The following is a 26835-nucleotide window of genomic DNA, read 5'->3' on the forward strand; positions in this document are numbered from 1 at the left end:
AAACATCTGCCCCTTCCCCACCACACCACGGGCAATCGCAGGACCTAGTTGGGTAATTCAGGATGGTGTCCTGTATGTTCTATACAATACATTCATTTGTAAAGGACGGGGCCACGTATTGCGGGAAATAAAAAGTAAAGCATTATTCCATTGGTTAACACTCAATTCCCTGCACACATCTTTTCCCCAATTCTCTTCAGCTTTTAGCATGCTCATCAATTTCCAAATGCAGTTATAGATCCTGGATACTAGGCGCCATCCGTCTTCCAACTCTTATAGCAATTGTAACAGTGGGTACACGGCTGGTTCCGTCGGCCATTACTTTTTCGCTGTCAGCCTGCGATGTGACAAGAACTGACCTTTGGGTTTTGGATAGCCCCTCTATGTGGAGTAAGTCTGTAAGTTCCCTAGAATTTCCCTCCTTGTACATGCCCGCCTAAGTACTAAAACCAAATTTCTCCCATTCAACTCCCTTGGAGACATCTGGTGCCATAGGGGCTTGCATGGAGTATGAGTTATGTGTCTTTGATATTCTCATTGCCCTCTTCCAGACCTTCCTCCCAACGTCTGAGGTGCACCCTGCAATTCATCAACCGCCCATTCATCCAGAGGGTTTCTTTCAATAAACCCGGACTGGTCAGCGTCTAACAAAGCTACGGCTGAGACAGACCTACTGCAGACAGCCAATACGCCACATACTGCTGTTGCACAGCCATGAAGTATACCGCAAAGCGCAGCAGCTTCATGCCCCCATCCTGGTACCGCATGCATCATCGGTGCTATTTTCTGTCTGCCGCTACCCCACAGGAATTCCCTGAGCAGAGAGTCTAGTCCACGAATAAACGCCACAGGTATATAATGATGCACGTTAGCAAACTGATAGAGCATCCTCGGCAGTGCGATCATCTTAAATCAGTCCTTCCCAATAAAAATAGTGTCAGTTTCCCTCAGAACCCCATGGATCTCTCTATCCCCGCCAAAGTCCTCACTGTATTTATTTTGTGTGTTTTCTCTGGAATGTGTGCTACATTAATCCCAAGGTATAGAAAGCTTTTGTGTTCCCACCGTAGCCCCAGTTCCGGCAAATCTCGAGGGTCACAGCTACTCAATCCTGCCAGTGGGAATAAGCATGACTTCTGTCTATTAAAGGATATACCTGAGAGTTTGGTGTAGTTGTCCAATACTTCTAGTAATATGCGCAGGTTATGCTCTGGCTCATTTACATATAGGACATCATCTGCATAGAAAGAAATTAGGTGGGTTGTCCTGCCCACACCCATCCCCGGCTCCAATAGTTCCTGACCTAAGTACACTACCAAAGGTGCAAGGGCCAGGATATATAGCATGGTTGACGGCAGGCATCCTTGTTGAGTGCCCCGTTGCACTTCCCACGCCTCCGAAACCCATTTCCCTGTCTTCACTTCTAGCCACCGGATGCGGGTATACCACCTGCACCCACTTAATGAATCCCTGTCCAATACCAAATTCTTGCATTGCTGCCAATATCTACTCCCATTAGACGGATTCAAAGGCTTTGGTGGCGTCTAACGACCCCACTGCCAGTGAGAGTTCACGAGAGTTGGTCTGATCTATAATATGTTGGATCCGTCATAGATTCATGATGGTGTTGCGTCCGGGGACAAAGACCATCTGGCCCCTGTGTATCAGTGTGGTGATCACCTTTCGAAGTCTACTAGCTAGCAGTGTTGTCAAAATCTTGAAGTCTTGGTTCAGCTTTGACAAAGGGCGATATGAGTCGCACAGCTCGTCCGGCTTCCCAGGCTTAAGTATGGGAACTACCATTGCTTCATTCATGCTAGCAGGGAGCCTGCCCTTCTCGGAGCCTGGCGTCATCCCAGTGGGAAGGGATCTAATCACTTCACCTATTCCTCCACTGTCAGCGGCAGATCCAGAGCATCAGCCTGCTGTGAGTCGCAGTAGTCTGATCTGGGAGAGGGCCTCCTGTAGGTCCCTGGGGTTCACTAGTCCTATTGAAGGTGCTAAAAGTGCTGTTTATTTCACCCTGCAAACTCCAGAGTTCCTCACATCCATCTCTAACCTGTGTTATTTGTTGCCAGGCGTGTTCCGATTTGCATAACCATGACAGCATTCTCCCAGGCTTATACCCTTCTGCATGCACACGTGCTGTATGAGTGGAATGATAAAACTGCCCGAGTCTGTCCCACGTTCCATCACATTTACAACATAAGGGGTAGAGCTCCCTAATCATTTAGTGACTTAACCGCAGTCGCCTCTATAACACAGATTGCATTCTCCAATTGCTCCAATTCCTTTCCGAATCCCCCCAGTACCCACCATTGCCTCCCCTCTCATGACCACCTTCAAGGTTTCCCATATCATGTCCCATCTGTCCACGCTACCAACATTTACCTCCAGGAAGCTTGTTAGGAATTTGTCTATTTGATCTTTGAATGCCTCATCTAGAAGCAATGCCGCTGACAGACGCCATGTCGGAATCAGGGTTTGTGGTCCCCAGAGAGTCCAATTCACCACCAGTGGGGAATCGTCAGAGATGGTGCGTCCCATATACACAGCACCTGTAAAGTCAGACAAATGTTCAGTGCCCACCAGTATATACTCTATGCTGGTGTAAAGTTTGTGTGTGGCCGGATAGGAGTACCCCCTCCCACCACGATTCTGCTTCCTCCATACATCTGCCAATGCAAAGTCTGTCATCGTGTTTAGGGCCATTGACGCCAATATCGACCTGGGCTGCAGTGAGTCAATCTATCAAGGGTCGGGTCCCTCACACAATTGGAGTCTCCGCCCCAAATGAAGAGTCCCTCTTAAATGTGCTCGTTTTGTTCTCAATGACCCAAGGAAAGCAGGCGCTGAATGGTTGGGGCTATACATATTCACTATGCACGCTTCCTGGTGGTCCATGTACTATCGCATACAGTAAAGACTGCAGGGGGGTATCTGTGCCCCTATATGGTAGGGTAAAGACACAGAACAACCCTAGCAAGTCTCTCAATTTGGTAGCTATGGACAAGCAGTCAGGCTTAAGCTTTTAGGAGGTGATGCAGGCAGGCTCTTAAGTACAGTGTTTCCCCAAAGCCCCGCACAAGGGAATGTCCACACACTTTGTTAGGTGATAACACAGCTTCTTTATATAAAATAAGGTTGCTATCTCTACCCAGAGTATACACAAATGAATAATAACACTTTGTACATGGACCGACTTATTGAGAGAATGGTAAATATATACATTCCATGTGGTACCACACACTACTTAAATTCAGTAAGAACTGCACTAACTGCAGACAGATTTAAATGGCAGGTGAATTCTTAAATGAGGTGTAACCAGAATATAATAGGAAGGAAAGGCAGGTTAGTTATGAACAGTGGTAGAATGTTATCTTTAGACGAGACAAGTAATTCTGAGTGCAGATCCACCCACCTGGGCAACCTGTAATGGAAAAGTTACAGAGTAACTTATGTTGTCTTTTACAGCCCACTCCAATATTATTCAATAACGTTTGTGCTTTCTTTTAAAAGGTTCTACCAATCCAAAGTACCTGAGAGGCCACAGGAGAACAGGATCCAAGACGAATCTGGGACCCCTGGATGACTCCTGAGGCTAGAAGATGCTCTTCCTCGTCACAGTACCTTTGGTGCCTTAGCAGGTGAAGTGGCAGTTTCTTGGCTTTACTCGATGATTCCCCCCGAGGATGGACCCCCTTTGGAAGAAGGAGCCACTGGGATGCTGAGTTCAAGAATAAAAAGGAACCAAAGTCTTTCAGAAGGGCAGCAGTTTGGCTCTTCGGAGTGCTCTCCTTTCTGACTGTGAAGAGGAAACTTGCTGTGGTCTCCTTAAAGGCTTGGTGGATGAAGATAAGACCCCTGAGACCAGTCATTGACTTCTGGCGGCGACGGGTGCATAGGTCACCTTATGTGTCGGGTTTCGGAATATCGCAGTTGTTTGACTTTCGGTTCTTCGGTGCGGCAGCCATAACACAGACCTCTGGAAGGCTTCTGGTGACCTGGACACGACCACTGGAGTGGACCTCGGACCCTCACCAAGTCTGGACCCTTGGGTCGACTTCGGTAGCTTCTGGTGGTGGGAAACCCACTGGCAGACCTTTCACCTCACTCCACGACACAGGGCTCTCTCCAGTGGGAAGAAGTGGTCAGTGGTGACTATAAGGATGTCCTTTCAAATGTTCTTAGGCAGTTTGGAACTTTTGCAGCTCAGAGTGTCCAGCAGCACTATGCCAGGGTACCCCCTCTTCTGGGCGGTAGACAGCAACGGCTTCCAGCAGTCACAAAATGCACCTCCGGACATTGGGGAACCCCAATGGACTTCTCTGGCTCGAGATGTCTGGCACTCCTCTTCTCTTCTGGACCTCAAAGACGCCTTCTCCGGAACGCAGGCACACAGGACTGCCTTCCAGGATAGTTCGACAAAGAGTAGCAGTTTTGCACTATGGTCCCTTGTAGCTCGGGGAGAGGTCTCCTTTGCAGGTCCTTTCTGGATCAGTCCTTGGGAGACACAACAGCTTTCATATTGGCGAAGACATGCGGCAGCAGACTTCTCTTCCATCTAGGCTTCAAGGAGCAGCTTCTTCTTGCTAAGTTCCGACTTCATCTACTGAACAAATTGGTAAGTACCCTCACCCATAGATGCCATAAGGGTATCCCATGGGTGATGTTCACCAAAAGATAAGAATGAGGAGCTGCACTGCCAGAGGTCCAGGTGGGACCCCAGTGGCAGAAAACATAGAGAAAACACACACAGAGAAGTGAAAGGACAAGGACAGGATGCCCAGTCCCTCCATAAGGCATTTCCAGTATCACACATACTTTCCCTCGCTATCTATTGTGGCACTTTTAAGTTGGAAGGGGACTTGTGATTCTAGCCATACCAGCACCCCTCTTGCGAATTTGTAATAAGTGGAGCCATAGCCCTTGCCACCCCATCTAGCCATCAGTGAGTTTTGGTTTTCCGGTAGAAGGTGTCTCCCCTGCAGCAATGCGATTGTTCTTTTTCCTGCTCAGGAAGGGAAGGACTCCACCCGATTCTTGCACATACATGTCCCCAACCCCGTGACATTCCATTCCCTAACATTCCATGTCATAATCCTAATCAATGCCATCTGTGCGTAATACCTCCACTCCCCCCATATATCACAAACGCCTGCAAGAAGACACCCAACCCCCTCCACACATCCCCAGTTGCTTAGAGTGCATTGCTCTTTTTAACCTAAATAACCAAACAAGGTATAACCTTAACAGTGCGTCTCTGAATTGGAGACAGTAACAGCGGCCAACAGCTGCCAGCGGTTCGGGTGGACCCATACCTTTGTAGCCGCAAGGCCACTTTGGCATTGGCAGTTGTACCAAAGAAAATTTACTGGTGCAGAAACTCCTGCTTGGGGGTGCCAGTTAGTCCTCACCATCAGTAGCGGAACTGCGTCCCTGCCATAAAGCAGCTGTCTCGGGCAGATCATTCTACCTGTGCGTGTGCGCGATGTGTGACCATATTATACAAAGTGATGTTGATTTTATACTTTTATCCATTGCTTTCCTCCAGGGTCTCCCTGCGCTTGTCTTTCAGTGCATTATGGTCCATCCACATGTTAACTACTTCGGGTGTCTCAAACATGTCTTCCCATTCACCTTCACTCTTGCCAGGTAAATAAGCATGTATTTCAAATCAAGTAGGCGGAGACGTTCTTTCGTGGGGACAAACGTGCGTTTCCTTTTGCTCAGAGGGTTATAGTCTGGGTATATTGTGATTTTAATATTCCCCCTCTGCAACGCACCCCCTTCCGTAGAGTGCTGCAATATTGCTTCTCGGTCCCTGAGATTCCAAGGGCCCACCTCTTGCAGGTTTTCAACATATGTTGTGGGGTCATTTCCCTCACTCCCCTCCGGTATTTTGAGCACTTTAACATTGTTTCGCCGCGATCGCCCCTCTGCATCTTCCAATACAGCATTTTTTGTTTCCATCGCTTTCATTCTTAGCATGAAGTCTGCAGTGGAAGATGCAGTTTCTTGTAGCAGCGTCTGTCGTGGTGACCCCCTGCGCGAGCGATCTTATGTCTTGGCTCAAAAGGCATTGAAAATACGACTTTGCCTCCGTGGAATGCAAGATAGAGGGAGTTAAGGTGGACGTCCACCACCTTAACTCCCTCTATCTTGCATTCCACGGTGGACCGCAGGGCAGCAATGGCCCTTAACATTTTGTTATTCTACAAGTCTGACTGAAGCAACCGTGACTGGGAGTGGGACGGTACTTCTCTCTTGCCTTCCATGGAGTCTCAGTGGCTGCCCTGGGCAGCGAAAGAGTCCATAATGGTAGGCGTATTACTGCCTTTTTTTCCAACGTTGGGATATCTGCTTTCTGTGCAGTAGATCAACAAGCACTGCCTTCTTCAAGCTCCGGTGTCCCTCAGTGATTCAACCCACTCCACTCCCTAGCTCTCCAGCTACTCCGCTGCAAATCCTTCTCTTACCAGCGGTGATGGTGTTGGGACATGCGCCCGAGCCTCCGGGGACGTGTCTATGCAATGTACCAGTAGGCCCTCCACACCTCCAAGGGCACTGCTATATTGAGCACAGTATGTGGTATGTTGTGTACTCTCAAGTTCACCCCCTTTGGCGGTGACGATAAACTTGCCTGTACAATTTCAGCTGCTGCCACACCAACGCAGCTGGTGATCTCTGCTCTATAATACAAATGACATTGGGTTTTCAGGGCCCCGATTAGCTCCCATGCCTTTCCTGACCCCCTTCTCGAGGTGTCCCATCAAAAACAGAAGGATCTACCTGTCAGATCGGGGGCCGTGTGCAGGGCACACCAAACCCGGGCTTCCTCCTTGCTTGTCTTCCAGGGGATTGGGGACTCATCAACACCAGCAACATGCGCTGCCAACGCACGTCTCGCCCCTTCTTACCAGGACTAGCTGTTGTAGCTTCTTAGGGCCGCTTCCCTTGTACTCCTCTCTCGTTACGTCGACGTCGCTTCCGGGGGAACTTGGGTCAGCGGTGCTGATCAAGGGCTCATGTGAGTCTCCCCGTGGCTCCCTGCAGCTCTTCCACCCCACCCCTTCCAGCCGGGTCTTTCTCACCGCTGGGGCTGACCGTGCCTCCCACTGTCACCAGCAGCACTCGGCTCTCATATTCATGGCCTGCGGCAAGCTCGTTTGCCCACAGCTACCAGGGGGAGGCAAAGTCGTATTTTCAATGCCTTTAGTTGTTCAAGTGCTCCCTTTATCTCCTGTGTTGTCCAGCCGGGGTCGCTATTGTCTCTGTATGGCAGCCATATTGTTTGCCGCGCTCCTCCACTCCAGATTGTCGTGCAGCCTCTCGGATGTCCTATCTATGCAGAGAGAGGTTCTGCTGGCAGCACCCATGCTTCCCTGCCGTTATTCGTGGACAAACACCAGATATTCAGCTGTATACCGCTGTTAAGAAGGATGTTTTAGGATCTTAGGCAGGAGCCCACAGCCAACACATCCTCACGGCATGCACCTTGGCAGCACTCCCGCGCTGCCTGCAGAAATGTTGATGCGCCAGGTTGAGTTGAGACCTACCTTAGTAAATTTTGGTCCCTCAGGTCGGGTGCGATATAAACAACTGAATGTTTATACGTCAGGTTGTGAATAGACCTGCTCAAGTAAATGCTTACCTTCAAGGTCATTATGAGACCTGCTCAAGTGAAAGCTGATATTTCAGGTTGTAGTCAGAACTTCTCAAGACAATATGGAGGTACCAGGTCATGTGGTGACTGACTCAAGAGAATGCTGACATGCTAGGTCATGGTGGGACCTGCCAAATCCAATGCGGACATCCCAGTTTGTGGGTGAGCCTTCTCAAATGATGCTAACCATCAAGGTTGTGGGGATACCCTGTCCATGTTAAAGCTAATAATAAAGTGCAATGTTGCAATGGTCTGGAAGAGACTTGGCTGCTCAGTTGGAACACCAGAGGTTCTGGATAGATCCAATATTGAGAGACGCTGACCATTCAGGATAGGAAGCCCGAAAGGCAAAGGTAGAGCCTGATGAGGATCGGAGAGGTCTGAGAAGACGAGAGTGAAATCAGGAAGACAACAAAGAGCCCAGACTGTGTGTAAACCCTAGAAGAGCCTTCCCAGGAGAAGCTGCTTTCTTTTGTTTTGTGTTTGGGACTATGGATAACGTTTTTTTTATATAATTCTTGAATTCTTTAGTTGGCCAAGTATTGGAACACTAATGTTTTATATTTGATACTAATACGTATAGGTTTGAACTTTCTGTTGGCACCATCCTTGGGACATTGTGCTATAGATTATGGGGTCCCAGAGGAGACTATGACTTAACTACGGTTAGGTTAGAATGTATGATTTCCTACACTGTTTTAATTTAGTTGTTGCTTTTGTATTTTTATTTTCAACCCTTAACTTGACAACCACATAAATGAAGTCTCTTGTTAAACTGCAAGATGTTGTTGTCACACGTGTCATTGCTTGACCTTCCCAACCCCCAATATGGTCTTTTGTTACAAAAGCAACAACATTAAACTAAATCAAATAAATGTAGCCAATATAAAAACGTTAGAGGAAGTGAGTCATGTGTCCTGGGCAATTCGATAGCTGGACAGACTACCTCCAGCTTGCATGCGAGTGTACAGAACTCATCTACTATCCAAACTATGAGTCTAATTTCTTCTCCAAGTGTACAAAAACTTTGAACACATATTCTCCGCCTATGCCTTTTTTCTGTAGTTTTCTGCTTTTTATTGCTTGCACAAATAAAAACAAAAGCAACTAAATACAATTAAAAAGGCCTACTCAAAATGTGTTGGAGGAGGTCTGTGATAAATCCAGCCATATTGTCTTCTAACTAGTACAGGTAAACACATTCACTACCTCACTGACTGCTAACGCCTTGAGAACGAAGTGGTGAGAATCTTAACACATCACCTTACGTCACCATGCAATTGGCTCAGACAAAACCTTGTGCGTCGAACAGTGTAGTTTCCGTGTAGCGTCACATTGTGAAAAGAGGTCCAAGGCACAATGAATTTCTCTTTAGGTTTATATTGAACACATAATGAGGAATAAGGCGACCAGAGGTCACTTGACGAGTGAACTGGTTTTGTTCACAACAAAGAGTGAAATTTGTGTCAGCAGATATGACAAATGTGAGGACTAGTACTGCACACACTGTGAGATCACTCAGGGCACATAAGGATACGGTCCGAAATGAAGCCATCTCAAGTATTTATTGTACAAAAACTGTTTAATCAACAGATGGTCTTGCTTCCAGGTTGATGAATGAACCAGCTGTACACCCGGAGAATCCCAGCAGCCCCATACTGTGTCTAAAATATATACTGTTCCCTTCTCATAATGTACTTGGTGGAGGGATAGTCCTAATGCAACACTTAGGAACTTACCCAAACTGACAGCCCCAAAAACTGCCCACCATTATAAGTTATTGAAGCCATACTGGGCTTTTGTACTACAGCGAATGTGAGTGGTCGCTAAAAAATACATTCCATAGCTTGAGGTATAGTAAACTCTTTACATTTCTGAGAATACTTCTCTCACTTTCCAGTTGTGGGGCATTAAGGCAGTGGGACAAGGTTGGCAACTTCACCCTTGTCAGGGAGGGGTTGGACCCCTCTCTGCAGGAGATTGGAGGGTTAAGGAGGAATCCAGAGCCAGCCCTCACCCAAAGTGCCAGAGATGTTGAGGGTGCCCAAACTCCTGAACCCCACCCTTATGCCAGCATGTCTTTTTGAAGACTGTTGTTATCTCTAGTCTTACCTTGAAGGTCATATACTTGACAGTGTCTTTCTAATGCTTTCAGAGCTCCAACATTGAAGAAAAAGGCAAGAAAAAACATAGAACTGAAGAAACCGAAAAGAGGACAGGCCGCTTTTGTGATCGGCCACAGAGAGAGAGAAAACCTGACAGCTAAGCGCCTCCAGAGACGCTAGTGCTCCGAGACTGAGTGGGAAGGAGCTGCACAACAAAGCTGACACCAGGGACTACAGTGGTCCATGGCAGGAAGAAGCAAAGCTGCACAATAAAGGAGGACCTTGCTGAGATGCTGAGCTACACGGGCAAGCCTTCTCAACAACCCTTAGGCACCCTAGACCACCTGGACCGAAACTGGAGTCGCACTCGCCCTCATACATCGAAATTACCTTAGGACCAGTCAGAACCGAGTCCCAGAACACGAATATAAACACATGTCCTCCCAGGTCGCCATCTCTGTTACACGTTGAGTCAGCATGGGCAAAGCGGGCGAGGCATAGCCCACTGTTTATGACTTCCTACATTATACACATGCCCTGGGTAAAGAAGAGAGGGCTATAATGACTAGGGAAAGGGACCCAATCCTGACCAACAAAGGGAGATAGAAGCAGCAAGTAGGAATTATGGGTTATACGGATCAGTTCAGAAATAGAGGTAGAGGATGACTAAGAGACCAGCAGGAGGGGAGAAGGAGCGGCAGACTGTCCAGGTGATTTGTAGAGAAGGTGAGGTATTGGCTGGAGAGTGGAAGTGGTCCTGCAGTGTAAATGTGCATGTTTGTGTGGGGAGAGGTTAGCTTAAGGAGGGGCAGTGAAAGTGGATGTTACTGAGTGAAAGGTTATTGCATAGTGTGGAAGGAGTAGTGTGGAGTAGGAGGAAGTAGTGTGAAAGAGGGAGTAGAAGAGTGTAAAAGGGAGGAGTAAGTAGTAGTATTTATTTATTTGCATTTTTAAAGCGCTCACACAGCACGGGGGCATCAAGGCGCTGTTACAGAAATAGGTCTTAGTTGCATATTTATAACGTGCTTAATACCCAGAGGTTTCTAAGCACGGATCCAGGGATTGAACCTGTGTTGCTTGGTGTCGCCTTGTTTCCAAGGCGAGCACATTGCCTCTGAGCTATCCTCCCAGTTCTGAGCTATCCTCCCAGTATGTAAGAGAAAGTATGGTAGTGGAAGGAAGAATAACATTAAAGGGTAGAGACGAGGCCTAGGCGGAGTGAGAACATCAAATGGACAGAAGATCAGTGGGAGGGGTGAGGAGGAGTGGAGAAGGAAGACTAGAAAGGGAGAGGGGAGAGGGAGTGTGTTAGACGGGGCCTGAATCATATCCGATGTTTGCACGTCACAAGCCCCATTCCAAATAGAACAATAACCACTGGACAGTGTAGGGAGAGTTAGGAAGTCCCTGAGGGAGTTTAGTAAGAGAAGGAGACAGGCCCTTCGGCCGTCATCTCTTGCGGAAGATAGCACTTAGACAGTAGGGGTCAGTCTTCTGCGTCTACTAACCCGGGGATACGGACGCATGGTTAGAATGGAACTTCAACGCAAGGCGAGTGAGGGTACTCCATCGGCACCACAAAACTCTTTTTAATAAAGACTCTTGAGCTGCCTCTGTGACTGAGAGTGATGTATTGAGCTCCATGTGACAGTAGCTAGTGACGTAGATTAATGGAACATAATATTCTGCGATTTTCTTTTTTGGGTGTAGGTGATCTATTACTACTCTTCCCATGAGAAACTCGTTTTCCTTTAGTCTTGAAACACCGATTACCAGTATATTCCAAATGCTTGTTTAAGGTGCTGGCATCTGCTGTAAGGCCGGAGGCAAAGGGGTATTTCACATGAACATACCATGCTGGAGCTATGGCGAAATCTGTCTAAGACAACAGCGAAGAAATGTACAAATTGTCGGTATCATTGGATGCACCTTTCTGGCAAAGGTGATGGTACTACCTCCTGTCTGAAACAATGCTGCTGTCTCAGCAGTATGCAGACATTGAACCACGAATATATTTTGCTTTGATGTGCTAAACACTCCACAATATCCCACCGAGAGAGAATATCCCCAGAGAGAATACCAAAGTACTAAAGGATTTTATTTCGAGTCCAAATAAGAACCATTAACCCCTTTCACAACTACACAAATAGCAAATACATTGCTATGTCGTTTTGTATTGAAAAACATATTTTGTTTGTTTTCCTTTCTTTACAGATGTCATCCAGATCCTCAATTTTACATATGCATCTAGCGGAGGACATCATGGAATCGTTAAAAAGTTTGAAAGATTTCACAACCGAGAACTTGAAGCAAAAAGGCAGCAGTTCATGGATTACCCTAAGTAAGCATGCATTTTCCATTTTAAATATTGCTGCGGGTATTTAATTGAAAATTAAAGACACTTGACTCAGGCGTTAAGGGGTTTACGGCGCCGTAAACGGCGCCGACCCTTAACGCCTGATTACAAGGTTCCCTTTGCGGGATGGCTTTTAATGGCTGCTTTTTGCAGCCGTTAAAATCCATGCCGCAAAGGGACCTTGGCGATAATTACGGCACCGTAATTTACAGTGCCGTAATTATCGCCTTTCCCCATTCCCTTTATGCCCTATGGGGCAAAAATGGGAATGGGGAAGGGGCCATTGGTGAATGGGGAATTACCGCCCCACTCACCTTGGAATGGGGCGTTAATTCTGCCATCCACCATGGCGGGATTGCAACCTTAGCGGCATGGACCATGGTGCTAATAGCACCATGGTCCTCCGCCAAGGTTGTAATGAGGGCCACTTACCTTGCAGCGCACCTTGGCACCACGCCCTAGTTCCTACAATTAATTTTCTCTGTTCATGACTGTGATGTCATAACCAGGGAAACTGGCTTATGAAGGTACGGAATGGCACAGCGCCACACCACAAGAACATATATTCTTTTTTTATTTTTATTATATACTTTTAGCACCTGCATAGGAAACTACAAGGGTGCTAAGAGGTGAGGGAGAAACTGGAAGGGGAAAGATACACAGTGGAAAGGAACGCTGGCTGGCAATCGGACTGCTCATAATGCAGGCTTATACCAGAGAATTCAGCCTGTGTTTCGAGCAGCATGATTGGTTAGTGCCCCCTTACCGGGACATATTACACATATTAAGTTACTTTATGAAGCATGTTTTTAATGTATATTTTAGAGGGAAAAAAACTTCCCCTAACTAGCAACCACATGGATTCCCACATCTCACTGTATCATAGGGTTCAAGTATTTACTCTTTCTTTTTGCTGTTCGTCCCACTTCTTGATCTCGGCAAAACGCCATACCAACAAAGGATTTCCTTCGTGTGCTTTGTGCCCGATTTGTTTCTTATTTTTTGCGGAAATCCAGCCAGTGGTTTGGGCTGTGCGTGTGAGCAAAATGTTGACATTTTCCCTTGGGGAAAACACACCTTTTTTCTTACCCTTTATATCTTATGAAGCATAACATGGATTGTACAAGATATTACGGTCCTGGGGGATAGGCCCTAATATAGGAATGTCAAACGCTGTGCTGATGCGTCATGCGCCTCAAACGCTATTAACCATAGTATGTTCACTCTTCCTATGGATGATAGGGTTCACCTTAGCTATTGTGCGGCTCTGATCACCCTATATGCAATGCCACATTTAAAAGTTGTTAGAGGGACCCTATGGTTGCAGTGCAGAATCAAAACAATATAGACATTTGTCAGTAACGTTAAGCTAGGCAACCATAACTTGTGCCTCCACCATGCACTTACTTCAAGGTTTGCAGCTGTACCCTCATAAATTAGTAATTTCTCAATATGCTTCCAGCATGATGCTCCTTGTTAAATACCCACAAGAAAATCTTCCCCATATCATGGTTGTTGTACATCAGTTTGGTGCTTTTGTGGGCTTAAAGATAAATCTGGAAAAAATGTATGTTTTCCTCAATTACAAATTCTGTTGGTGATTAGGGAGGCCTTCCCGATTTTTATTGGCATCAAGATTGTATACACTACCTGGGAATTGAAGTCACGGCAAATTCCACTCAGCTGCTTTGACTTAATGTTGGGAAGCTCTGGGAAAAATTGAGGACACAATTAGAGAAATGAAAATTGCTTCTCTCTATTGTTGGGCACATCTCTTTAAGAAAAATGGTTGTTATGCCCAAATTTCTAAATTTCTATTTTTACATACCGCTTTATCCTATCAAAAATGTCTTTGTTTAATTGTGGGGTCTCTTACTCAAACTTATTTGGACTGGCAAATGTGTAAGGACACATATGGCTGATCGTGTGCTTGTGACTGGCCTCGTTGGACATTATCCTATATTTTGGAATGTTATTTATTAAGAAGGCATCACCCCCAATGCTATGCGTGTCCATTCGGTTGGGATCAAGGCAGCTTCTGTCTTGTTTCAGAGACACATGCTATTAGACTACATTGCAGTGCGTTTTTGTGGGCTACACCACAATGTTATGCAAGTATTATTCTCCAAATTCTAGCTCCCAGGCGGGGGCTAGTTTGGTCATGAATGTTTCTGATATTTTTGGCTGAATGGATTGCTGTTGACCATCCACCCAGTTGTATGTGCTTTTGTTTCGTCCACATGTTTGAATGGATGGCATGGAGGACTTTGCACAGGTTTCTCAGTAGTGACTACTGTGCTCCTGCTGCATAGTTCCTATTCCTCCATCCCCCCACCTCTCTCTCTCTCTCTCTCTCTCTCTCTCTCTCTCTCTCTCTCTCGCTCGCTCTCGCTTGCTCTCTCTCTCTCTCTCTCTTTCTCTCTCTCTCTCTCTCTCTCTCTCTCTGTGCATCCCTGCTAATACAAGTCCAGGTGTAACAAACAAGCATCTCTCCCCACAATATATTCATCTGTCATTGGAAAAAGCCTAAAGGATACATTATTAAAAAGCGAAAATATAAGAATGAGGAAGACACCACATTAAGGGTGCTAATATTTTCTTGGGGATCTAGGCTCACAATTCGTTTAGTTTCCGTAAACTTAGAAGCCTTTTTATTTTTTAAATAAAGTCAGGCGTGCAAATGTATAGGAGGGATTCACAAGAGTTGAGTATGACAGGATACTATTCATAGTTTTGCGATTCTATTAACCTTTGACTAAAAAACTAAAGTGTCTTATTTGTATGTTATGGAAATGTAGTTGTCATTAAATGTATGGATTTTGTGAGAGTACCTTATAATGTTTATTAAACATTTCAGGTTTACCGTCTCAATATGGCTATATTTGCTACACTATTGCTTGAGCCCGCTGTGTGGAATATTACACCACATTGATCCAAACAACATGTACAGCACCCCCCTGTTGTTTCTAACTTCAGAAGGTAAGTTCAGTCTGAGCCATCGAAAGGCCAGCCCATTCTAAATACTTAGATATTGTATTGTATTGTAGTTGACATTTATATAGCACTTTTTACCATTATTATAGTTTCAATACACTAGTGGAGGGAAAGCCCTCAAGGACTGTAGTCCAAAATGTGGGAAGTCATGGAGTTGGATTAGAATGCATGTGGGCATTTGGCCACGATAATGTGTTGTATATAGCTCTTTAGGCATAAGCACTTTACATAGGACATATTTACATGCATTACTATTATTACCCAATTGAAAAATTGGTACTCCTTTATCAACCTTGGAAGGATGAAAAGCTGAGTTGGCCCTTCCGGGATTCGAACTTGCGACCTGCAAATCAAACAGATCACAGCAACGAGTGTTTAACCGGCTGAGCTATCTTACTGGCTAAGGCTAAGCAGGGCTGACCGGCTTCTGTAAAAATGCAACCCACAAGGTCAGGCATGTGAATGGGTGCTGAGATAGGTTTGAAGAAAACGTGAGTGCAAGATACTCGTTTTGTGTCCAGCTGCCCCAAATTTATCATAGGTTTTCACTGTATATTGATATCGGAGGTGTTGAGGCGTAGTATGGCGAAAGTAGGAGGAACAATTATGTGACCAGCGAGACTGGATTTGTCATAGTCGTTGCTGTATTTTGACGTCTGTGCTTAACCATGGCTGCAGCTCGTGTCCACCGGAGTGGTGCAGTGTCTAATCAGTAGTCTGAGATTTCATGGTGTGAAACTGGTAGAGTGTCGCAGCCGGCTGTCTTATTGATGCATTTCGGGTTGTAGGGGCTGTCATGAAACTTAGTTGTTGTGGACTAAGGTTTGGGAGGTAGATAGGTTGGATTCTCTGGCCACCGCAATCCTCTTGAGGGAGGCACCTGTAGGAAGGGTTATGTTGCCCGCTCAGGAAGGAAAACAATGGCCGGCAGTAAATTAAGTTAATATTTCCGTAATGCTAAGGAATTACTATCCTGGTATGTTGATAGATGCTGTGCCTTGTGTGTTTAGTGGTTTGAGGGTGTCCCTAGGCTGGGTGCCACCATGATGATCTGTGTCCGGCTAGTGATGCTCGAAAACCAGGATCATGATGATGTAAATAAGAGCTAGTCCTTAGAAAATGTTGTTCTTGGGCAGACTGCACTATGTTATCCTCAACTCTAGTAGGGCAGGTCGGACAGTGATTTCTGTTTCTCTCTGACACTAGTGCCTAGCGCTCCACTTAGAAAGACTGAATCATAGATATATATGTATGCATACGTTTGGTTCCATTAATGAATCAATCACTGACATACATGTTATCCACTTTTAGAAGGTTCTTGTAGCGTGTCGTGATTATTACCTCTTATGCCGCAGCCATCTGCAGTCTAGTTTAGCTGCTATCTAGTGATAGAAACATCCCAGTTAGTCTTTCAGCACACACGTATACCTTGTTTTACTGAGTAACCTGGTTTGATAGAACTGTGAGTGTTAATGCTCCTCTGGGGTTGCCTCATGCTCATGAGAATGCCTGATTGGCCATTCATTTATCTCACCTGTCCACCTTGGTGCTCCTTTCCTTCTTGTGGGTCTTTGCTAATGACCTTGAACTCCCAAACGTTTATGCGAGGCACCTAGCTGTATCCACGTCCACCAATTATGCATGCACACACTCACTCTCCCACTCACTCGCTATTACTGAATGAGGCACTGTTGGCTATGCAGAATTCTGATTGCGTTGGGAAGTGAGAGAACGATGTTGGTGGCGGTGCTTGTAATTCCGGGCACAGTGTACCGTGCCGCTTCCGTTTGGTGGGTAGATGACCTTGGGTTATGCAAACGTAGTGTTCTACACATCATAGATTAGAACATGCAAAGATGTTGGCGATCTAGGTTAGAGCAGTAGTATTGTATACCACATCTTTTCATAATCCACCCAAATGTTATTGTATTTTCTTCCTGGATTTTTCTTTCCTGCCCTGTAAGTCAATTCGGTATTGGTTCTTAATAACGATACGTATACATGTCATACAGTTAACTGGAAAGAGAACATTTGCCTGTGTCGTCTCTTTAATGATCCCAAGACACATGCATCGAGTGTAGTAGCAACTATCACTTGTCCGAAGATCGCAGGATGGTCAAACCCAAAGGTATGGAGATATTTGAGCAGGGCTGGCTCTAGAGTGAGGCAATATAAGGCACCACCTTGGGTACTAAATTGCTTCAGCAAGTAGCACACTAGTCGCCATGGCAGGGAGAGTGAGATGGAAAAGTCCTCCCGCCCCTAGAAATGTAACGGTCCTTGCACGGCTCTGCTTATAGCAATGTTGCAAGCATATGAATCATTAGCTACACAGTCCTAACTAGAGTCCATGATGGAGATCGTGTTTTAATTCTTCTTTACATGTGTATATCACAAGCTTCTTTATGTTCTACTGTTTTTACAGGTTATGTTCATATTCAGATGCAACTCGTAAGTGGTTCAGACTTTGCTGTGAAAACTAACTTCAAGCTCCCATTGAAACATTGGTTTAGACTGGACGTGGCTTTTAATGGAAGAGAGGTACTGAACTTTGATTATAAGAGATACATTCAGTGCTTGCATACCCAGTTTAAAAAAAATATTTTCCCAAAAATCTTTTAGGTTGTGAGTTTCATTTTAGTAGTATTAGTAGTATCTGTCTTTAAAATATGCTACGGCGGGAAAAGACCAACAAGTACTCTGAATGTACCTAAATATGTTTAAAAATGTAGTTCTCACTCGTTTTTCGTTTTAGCTGAAAGTTGGCAAGTCCAACCTAGCCAAAGTATTCTTGTGTATATGGGCTTTCGGCTTGGTGTAATAATACATTGTACTTTGGGTCTTTTTTTTCTTTTCTGGTGTACAGGCATCCAAGCTTGGTGCAGACGTCCTATCTTGCTCTTTTTGATTTGAGCAAATATAGGCATCATATAGCAGCCAAAGCAATGCTACAGAGTACACAATGAAGAGAAAAGGCATTGGGACGACGTTCGCCACCTTCATCATAGGCCTTTTCCTTCATCCTCAGAATTCTTATGATAGTCTTTCTCCTTCATCATAGTCCTTCCCCTAGATCACAGTTCTTTGTCACCGCACACCTCCTTCATCAGTCATTCTCCTTTGACATAGTCCCTCTCCTTTGCCACAATCCTTCTCTTGTGTCACAGGTCTTCTCAGTTGTCACAGCCCATCTCCTTCAAAGCATTCTTTCTTCATCACTGGCTCCTTGATCACAGTCATTCACCAGAGTCTTTCTCCTTTGCTATAGTCCTTCGTCACAGTCTTCATTCGTTAGTCATTCTCCTTCATTACTCATTTGTCAAGCCTTCTTCTTCTACATCAGTCCTTTTTCATCAAATACTTCCTTCATTATAATCCTTCTCCATTGTCACAGTCCTTGCCCTTTATATGTCTTTCTTCCTAATCGGTCCTTCATCAAAGTCCTCCTCCTTCCTTAGTCCTTCACCATAGTGCTTTTCCTTTACCAGTTCTTCATCACATTCCTTCATCATAGTCCTACTTTCCCAGCTTAGTCCTACTTCATCAGTCCTTTTGCTTCATCAGTTATTCTCCTTTGCTACCGTCCTTCACGACAGTCCTCCTTGTCACAGTTCTTCATCTTTCCCATAGTCTTTCACCTTCAGCATACATCTTCTCTGTCATTATTCTTCTTCATTAAGTCCTTCCCCTTTGTTACAGTCCTTTCCCTTCGTTACAGTCCTTCCCCGTTATTAGGGTGGTGGGAGTGGGGGTTGGGGGAGGTGTGGCATGTCATTAATGGGTATCTGTTATGAAGTAAGTATAATACATGCTTTTACGTGGCTAAACTGACCTTTTGGTGCTGCTAGTCTACCTTTGTCCTACTGTGGCATGGCATTTACAACTGGGCATGGATGATAAAGCAAGCACAATAAGTGTTATTACGTGGCTAGACTGACATTTTGATGCAACCAATTTAGCTATTTCTTACTGTTGCATGGCATTTTATACTGAGCATCTATGATAAAGCACGCGTGATATGGGTTCTTAACCTAACTAGCCTGGCATGATTTGGTCACTGGCACAATTGCGTGCAGCTAGTCCGGATATCATTTCTTACGGGCACATTGTATTTTTTACTGGGCGTCGAGGGTAAAGCAAAATGGTAGGTATTACTTTTGTAGACTGCCCTACATTGGTGCATGCAGTTTGGACATGTTTTCATCCTCTGAAGTGGCATTTTGAGTGGCAAAGCCAACAGGAGTATGTTCTTATGTTGGGATTCTGCCACATACTGCAGAACGAAAATGGCCATGTTTTCTTAAGCAGGCACCACCTAGACTCTAGGTTAATTCTACCCATTTTCAAACATTCAGTAACGGTATTTGGAAAAAATGGCATGCCACTGATGCATACTGTAGCTAAAATACTGCTTCAAACATGAGACTGGGCTGTGTCACCGCAGTGCTGTAAGCTCCTTAACGAGTGAGGCTGCTGTACAGTTAGTTTTAAGTTATTGCATTCCTTCAATTGTAAATCATTTGTAAACACCACTTTATCATTTACATAAAAATGTTGTTTAATGAGGAGACTAAACAGGGATGGTGGCGCTCCAATGCATTTTGGAATAAAGTCAGTTCTTCATCAAAGACAGGGACAGTCTCCTTTTTTTTTAAATAAAACTCACACCAATGGCAAATATCCAAAATAAATCATTAAATCTGTAGCAATTTAGTATTTATCTGGCAGAAAATGTAGATTGGCGGCCAGCAGCCGTCTCTCTGGAAATGTGTTGTGCAATGTCATTATGCGTTATGTGAAAAGCAAATAGGAGTATGTTCGTATAAGGGAATACTGGCCCATATTGTTACAGCCAGCATGGAAATGTATGGGCATAGCCAGGGTGAAGCTGTTTTGTGTTGACATATTTTATTGGGGAAGATGGCAGTGACCAATAACAACATTGCAAACATGAACATGACAGAACAGGCATTACAGATGATCAAATATCTTGGTGCGATGAAGAACTACTCAACTTGAACTGTATCCTTTATATACAAGGGCATACTCGTACTGTCTGTCAGGAACATCTTTCTAGGTTCAAAACTTTTTCATATAGCCTAAAAAGAATAAGGTGGGGCGGGTAGTGAAAGAAGAGCAAGCAGGGAGTTAGAGCTGGAAAACAAGAGAGATTATATAGTAAGAGACATACCTCGAGAAGGAAAACTATAGTGTTACAAAGAACATATTTTAGCTATGTGGCATCCAAATATTGTTGGATACAAATATTCTCTGAGCACTGTATAACAAGCCTTTCAGTTTTCCTTTACGAAGTAAAATATTCCCCTGGTTGATGATAGTTCAATTGCATTATCGGGGTGCAGTTCATACTTAAAATATAAATATAATGTATTTCTTATATAGCGCTTCGCACCCATACGTGTCAGAGCACTGAAATAATGGAAGACATTATCCCACAGAGTGGTACTCGATTTATCGACCACGGAAGGTTGAAAGGCTGAGTTGACCCTGGCGGGATTAAAACCTGCCACAGCAGGCTGCGTGCAGATATTCAAGGTAAGCACTTAGCTTGCTGTGCTATCTCACAGGCTGTTTGGACTTCGTAGGTGGGACATAGGTCCTAGAGGATTGCGAGGAATTGAAGTAGTCTTCTAGCAGGAACTAATGGAAGAGCCTTGACGGCGGATACATCATTCTGTGTGTATATGGTTCAATCCGGTGCGCCTAGGCCGCCTTGTTCCAGCATGCTGCCACCGAAAGGTGGGAAATATTTTTCCAATTTGACATAATTACATTAACGGCTATAGCAGTTAATGGGTTATACATTGTCCCCTGGATTATCTTGCTGTCAGAGAGGGTAAATTCCCTAGGAAGGGCACTCATAAAGAGTGCAATCGGTGCCTCCTTAGTGACCACAACGAGTGGCGTTGCAAGGCCTGTAAACCTTTTCGGCCCAAAACCCTTAAAGACAGGCGCGCCAAGTGGTGGGTGGCCAACGCAATGCAGGCAGAGAATCACTCACCCGCCGGCGCCATCACCTTGGACGAGGAATCTGTTGGCAGCTACAGCTCCGATACAGACGCTGTAGACAAACCTGTGGAGTCTGGTGATTCCAGCATGTCCGTCTGCAGCCCTGATAAGCATGCTGCCGGCAGTGCAGTGGCGACTCCACACCCCGGCGAAAATGATGCACACCAAACACAAAACCCCTAAGCCTCACTCGACACACTCGTCGAGGAAGCCATCAATGCCTGCAGCCCCACTGAAGATTTCGACTAAGCTTACCTAACCTTGTGCTCTGGCACTCGTTGCGCTCGTACCATCGCGGCTTGCGCAAGGCATTAAGACTTGTACATTACCGGGCACTTATATATAAATCCTTGGCCCTCAGTGCAATAGCGTCAAAAGATGTGCAGAAACAAGCCTCCCTGTCTAAAACGCTTTGCAAGCTTCGGGCTATTCTCAAGCCTCTCCTCCTTTCTCTCAAGCCCTGCAGCAGGACTCTGCCCCAACTACTGAACTGCTTCATCCCCCCCGTAGCCCCCACCTGATGAATCCTCTTTTTCTGTGTGGACTAGGGAGCGATGTAAGGCCTGTATGGAGAGGATGTCTGAGTTTATTATATTTTCACACCAATTTGATGATGTTGTTAAAAGGCATACATGTGTGCACACTTGAACTATACCTTTTAAGTCCCCTGGGCTTCTTTCTCCATGGGCACAGTTTGCATCCCTATCTGAACAGCACCCACTTAAACGTCCTGTGGATGTGTTCCATGAGGACCAGAATTACCCTGATGATGACCTCTAATATGTCCCTGATCCGGATCAGGCCTCACAAAACCATGCCTTTTAAGACCCAGACTAGGTCCCTGGGTAGACTGGGTAGACTACCCTGGCCCATGACCCTGACCAGACAACATTTTCCTGGACACTCGTCCCGTAGTTCAGCCCTGGTACTCGTCGCCCATTGATGACCAGATGTTATTCAACAACCTCCTCAAAAAGGCTGCCAACCGCTTCAAGACTGTACCAGACACCGATTCTGTGGAGGATATCCTTAAGGAAAAGGTGCCAATCAGTTAGGCAATTCCCCTCCTGAACTCAGTAAAGAAACGTCTTGCTCCCTCCTTGCTTACACCCTCGCTCACTCAGGCTGTCAACCCTCGAGTGGAGAAGATGTTCCGCCCAGTGCCCTTGGGCCCTATGTATATCGGCCATGCTGTTCTCGACTCTCTGGTTGTAACAACCACCAGAAAAAGGGAAAGGTACCACTATCCTCGTCAGTCTCCTCCGGACAAGGATTGTAAAAAGCGTTATGCTCTGGGCAAACGTATACCCACCTCGGGTGCATTCTGCACTCTGATCGGCAATAATACCATGCTCTTTGCGAGTTATAGCTATGCCCAATGTAGACTTGTGCAGGAAGAACGGGGAACATTCTCAAAAATATTTTTGATTTGGCTAAGGCGACAGGACTTATTATCGCACACAAGAGACTCTGTTAAAGCACCATGCATGACTAAAAAACTCTGGGTTTAAGCCAGAGACTCGGGCTTCTCTCATAAACAAGCCTGTAGAAGACTCTGCTCTCTTCGCTAAGGCAGTCTGAGGCCCTTGAAACCGTAAAAAAAGAGCATGCTACTCTGAAGTCGCTGAACCAGTTTTGTGACAAGCCCTTTGTCCAACGAGGCACCTTTAACGCCCGCCAGTCCTTTTGCAGGCAATCCTTTTCCTGCTCCTCCCAAGGGAAGTGCGAAGCAAGGGAGGCTCCTTGTTTTTCTGGTCAAAGTACTTCCAGCAATTTCCAGTCCCGCCCAACAGCTGGGATTTCATCTGAGAAAGGGTAGAGGGAGAAACTCTGCAGCCAGAGGCTCCAGAACCCCGACCAACTAATGACTTAGCAGTACAGATCCTCTCCCAAGTCTCCCCAGTCAGGGGGCGATTAACATCTTTTACCCACGCATGGGGGGGCATCACTTCAGATCAGTGGGTACTCAAAACCGTCACCCACGGTTACTGCATAGAATTCCTGCAACAACCCTGCTACCATTCACCAAAGAGCAGACAACTGTCAACAGAACATCTACACATCTTGCTAGAAGAGGTTCAGATCCTACTAGAAAAGGGAGCCATTGAGGTAATCCATCATCTTCAGGTAAACAAGGGTATTTATTCAATATACTCCCTTGTACCCAAAAAGGATCTAAACTTGCACCCTGTTTTAGATATGTGTCCCGCAAACAAGTATGTCAAACCTCAAAAGTTGTGGATGACAACTCTTCAGGAAGTAATCCCACTGCTACAATAGGGGGATTACATAGCCACATTGGAAATGAAATATGTATACTTTCATATTTCAATGTTGCCAGCGCAGAAAGTACCTCAGTTTCAGGATAGAGAACACTCGCTGTCAGTTAAAGGTACTCCCTTTCAGCATTGCCCCAGCTCCAAGGGTATTTACACAGGTACTAGCAGCAGCAGCAGCTCACCTGCGCAGGCAGTCTATTCCAGTATACCTTTATCTCGATGACTGGCTCATAACTGGAGACTCGTACGGAACGTGTCTGGAGAACACTAAAAAAACAATAGATCTCCTTTTCAATCTGGGATTCTCAATCACCGAGAAAAAGTCGTCTGGTACCCAGTCAAGAACAGTTTCTAGGGGCACTAATTTGGACAGAAGATGGCCTTGTCGTCCCCTTTAACAAGAGGGTTCAAAACATGTTGTTCCAGATCCCTCAGTATGTAGCCATTTGCCAGATAACCATATGGAAAGCCATGTGGCCACTAGGGATGATGGCATCCTGCATCTTCCTTGTTCCACACGCCCGTCTGCAGATGACCCCATGCAGGACTTTCTCTCGAGCCAGTGGTGTCAAGCAAGCAGTCAGTGGGACGATCTAGTGGTTGTCTCAAAACAGCCCTCTTTCAGTCTCTGCAGTGGTGGTCGAAGGAGAACCTTCTAAAAGGAAAATCCTTTGCCACCCCCACAGTAGAAGCCACTCTCACCCCGGAAGCATCTCTGTCAGAGTGGGGAGCACAATTCCTATAACAGACAGGGTATGGCATGTGGTCTCCATTAGTAGCATCCAAACATATCAATCTGTTGGAACTACTGGCAGTGTTCAAAACGCTGAAAGCCTTCCAACACACTAACAGGGGAAGACAGTTCTTGTCCTCACAGACGGCACCATAGCCATGTACTATCTGAACAAATGGGGGCACTCACTCTCCAGGCCTATCTAAACTGTCACAGCACAATTGGAAGTGGGCACTCAAACACATGTTCCTACTATCACATGTTCCAGGGGAAAACAATCTTCTGGCAGACGTGCTCAGCTGAGACTTGCACCTACTAAAACATGAGTGGCGCTTGCAAGAACATATTCTACTCAACGTCTTTGCAGAATGGGGTCATCCAGACATCAGTTTGTTCGCGACTCTGGAGAACGCCCAATGCCCAGATTACAGCATCAGGTACCCTCAAACAGCCCAAAAGGAACGGTCTCTGGATTGCATGTTCCAGGAGATTTGCCTACGCTTTTTCCCCGATTTCCCTTCTCAGTAGGATAGTGCACAAGATGCAGCAGGAACAAGTCACACTGATTCTGGTGGCACCAATGTGGGATCGACAGCCATGGTTCTCTCATCTCATGAGAATGTGAGTCTCACCTCCCAGGAAACTGCCCTGCCCATACAACATGCTGTCACAAGACCTAGGGAAACCACTGCACCTGCACCCCCAAACACTCAATTTAGCAGCTTGGCTCTTGAAGTCATAGAGTTTGGACACCTCCAACTACTTCAAAGATGTATGACCATACTTAAAGAGGCACAGAAACCTAACGGGCATTGTTACTCCAGTAAGTGGAATCGTTTTGTCATTTGGTGCAATACTAAAAACATCAACCCTCTTGATTGTTTACCTAAAGATATAGGGCCTCATTACAACCCAGGCGTTAAGGGTTTAACGGCGCCGTCGGCGCCGTTAACCCTTAACGCCTGATTACCATTTTAACGCCTGCTTTTAGCAGCCTTTAAAATGCAAGGCGCTAACCCGCCTTGGTGCTAATTACGGCACCGTAATTTACGGTGCCGTAATTAGCGCCTTCCCCACTCCCATTATGCCCTATGGGGCAAAAATGGGAATGGGGAAGGGTAAATGGGGAATGGGGATTTACCGCCCCACTCACCTTGGAATGGGGCGGTAAATCCGCCATCCACCATGGTGTAAATGCAGTTTACACCATGGTGGTAAAGTAGGGAACTTACCGCCTGGGTTGTAATGAGGCCCATAGTCCTTTATCTAACACACTTATTAGATTCAGGACTTGTTTTCAACTCTCTAAAGTTCCACTTTGCTGCCCTCTCTGCGTACACCTCAGAGCAAGGTTTCATGGAGGAAAATTCCTGTAATTAAGGAATTCATGGAAGGGGTAAAGAGACTTCACCCTTCTATTTCTAACCCAAATCCCGGATGGGACTTGAATGTTGCTCTCACAAGATTAATTGGACCTCCTTTTGAGCCAATGCATGAGGCCAGTTTTAAGATACTCACATATAAAACTGCCTTCCTAGTGACCATTACCTCTATAATGCGAGTTAGTGAACTCTCAGTTGAAGGCCCATTTGTGACCATTCATAAAGACAAGATAGTACTGCGCACACAACCACGCTTTGCGCCTAAATTAATTTCTAAGTTCCATTTGAAGCAATCCATTGAACTTCAACTTTCTTTCAGAATCACACCAGTTGCTGAAAGAAGCATCATGCACTAGATGTTAGGAGAGCAGTGGCATATTACCTTGAAAAAAACGAACCTACTAAGAAAGACAAGCCAATTCTTGTCATGATCTCTGCTTCCAAAAGATCAGGACTTGCCCGACTCCCTTGGAAGCAGACCCATAACCCCGGTTCCGAGTGCCAGCCAGTCCCAATTGGGACCTTTTGGACCCTGTCCTGGCGCCAGAGGCACCAGGCTCATAAAGATGCCCAGTCCCAGCGCTGGAAGCGCCGGGCTCATAATGCTTGGGTGGACTTACCTGCAGCAGACCATGCTGCTTACTTACCTGCCAGTTGAACCCCTGATCCTCTTCTGTTTGGGACTACTTTTCCTGTTGGGTGGGGCAGGAGCCACTCCCTAGGTTCAGAACACTGGAACTCTTCTGGAAAGCAGGAACTCTTTTCTTACCTAGGCGTGGCTGTGGAAGGAGACACCTAAGCACTACAGGAGGCTATTTAAACCACACCCGATGGATGAATCTTGCTTTGTGTTATTCTGCATTCTCTGCAGCAGAACGCTCATCGTGTCTTCTGCTTCTGATCCTGGGCCTAAGGGAACAAAGGCTTACCATCCTGGAATCCAGTCTTCAGCAGCACCTGTAAAGACAAAGAAAGAACAGGTTAGCACTACGGTCTTCAGTGGCAGCGCATCTCTTACCTGGTCCATCGGCTGTCACCAATGCCTCGCACTGCATTCCGGCATCTGAAAGACAAAGGCTTACCTACTCTTCGCATGCTCCGGAGGTCTTCGCACTGCATTCCGGCATCTGAAAGAGAAAAGCTTACCAGCTCTTCGCACGCTCCGGAGGCCTTCGGCGCTGCATCCTGCATCTGAAAGACAAAAGAAGGTGCGTTTAAAGACATTGGGCAACTTTATTACTCACGTGCCATTACTCCTTCCCACGCCGAATCCAGTGGGTATTCCAGCAC

General features: G+C 45.8%; 1 protein-coding gene across 3 annotated transcripts in view; it reads left to right on the top strand.

Moving 5' to 3' along the window:
* The window catches only part of SEL1L3 (SEL1L family member 3), a 797084-nt gene that overhangs the window by 309016 nt on the left and 461233 nt on the right, over positions 1–26835 (top strand). For all 3 annotated transcript variants that reach the window (XM_069631849.1, XM_069631850.1, XM_069631848.1), the window contains exons 3-5: positions 11986–12112; positions 14985–15106; positions 17547–17662. In XM_069631849.1, the coding sequence (XP_069487950.1) occupies positions 11986–12112; positions 14985–15106; positions 17547–17662 (365 nt within the window). The remainder of the gene's footprint in view (positions 1–11985; positions 12113–14984; positions 15107–17546; positions 17663–26835) is intronic.

Source organism: Ambystoma mexicanum, chromosome 6q, assembly GCF_040938575.1.
Source record: "Ambystoma mexicanum isolate Mex_15411 chromosome 6q, UKY_AmexF1_1, whole genome shotgun sequence".
In the NCBI taxonomy this organism is placed as follows: Eukaryota; Metazoa; Chordata; class Amphibia; order Caudata; family Ambystomatidae; genus Ambystoma; species Ambystoma mexicanum.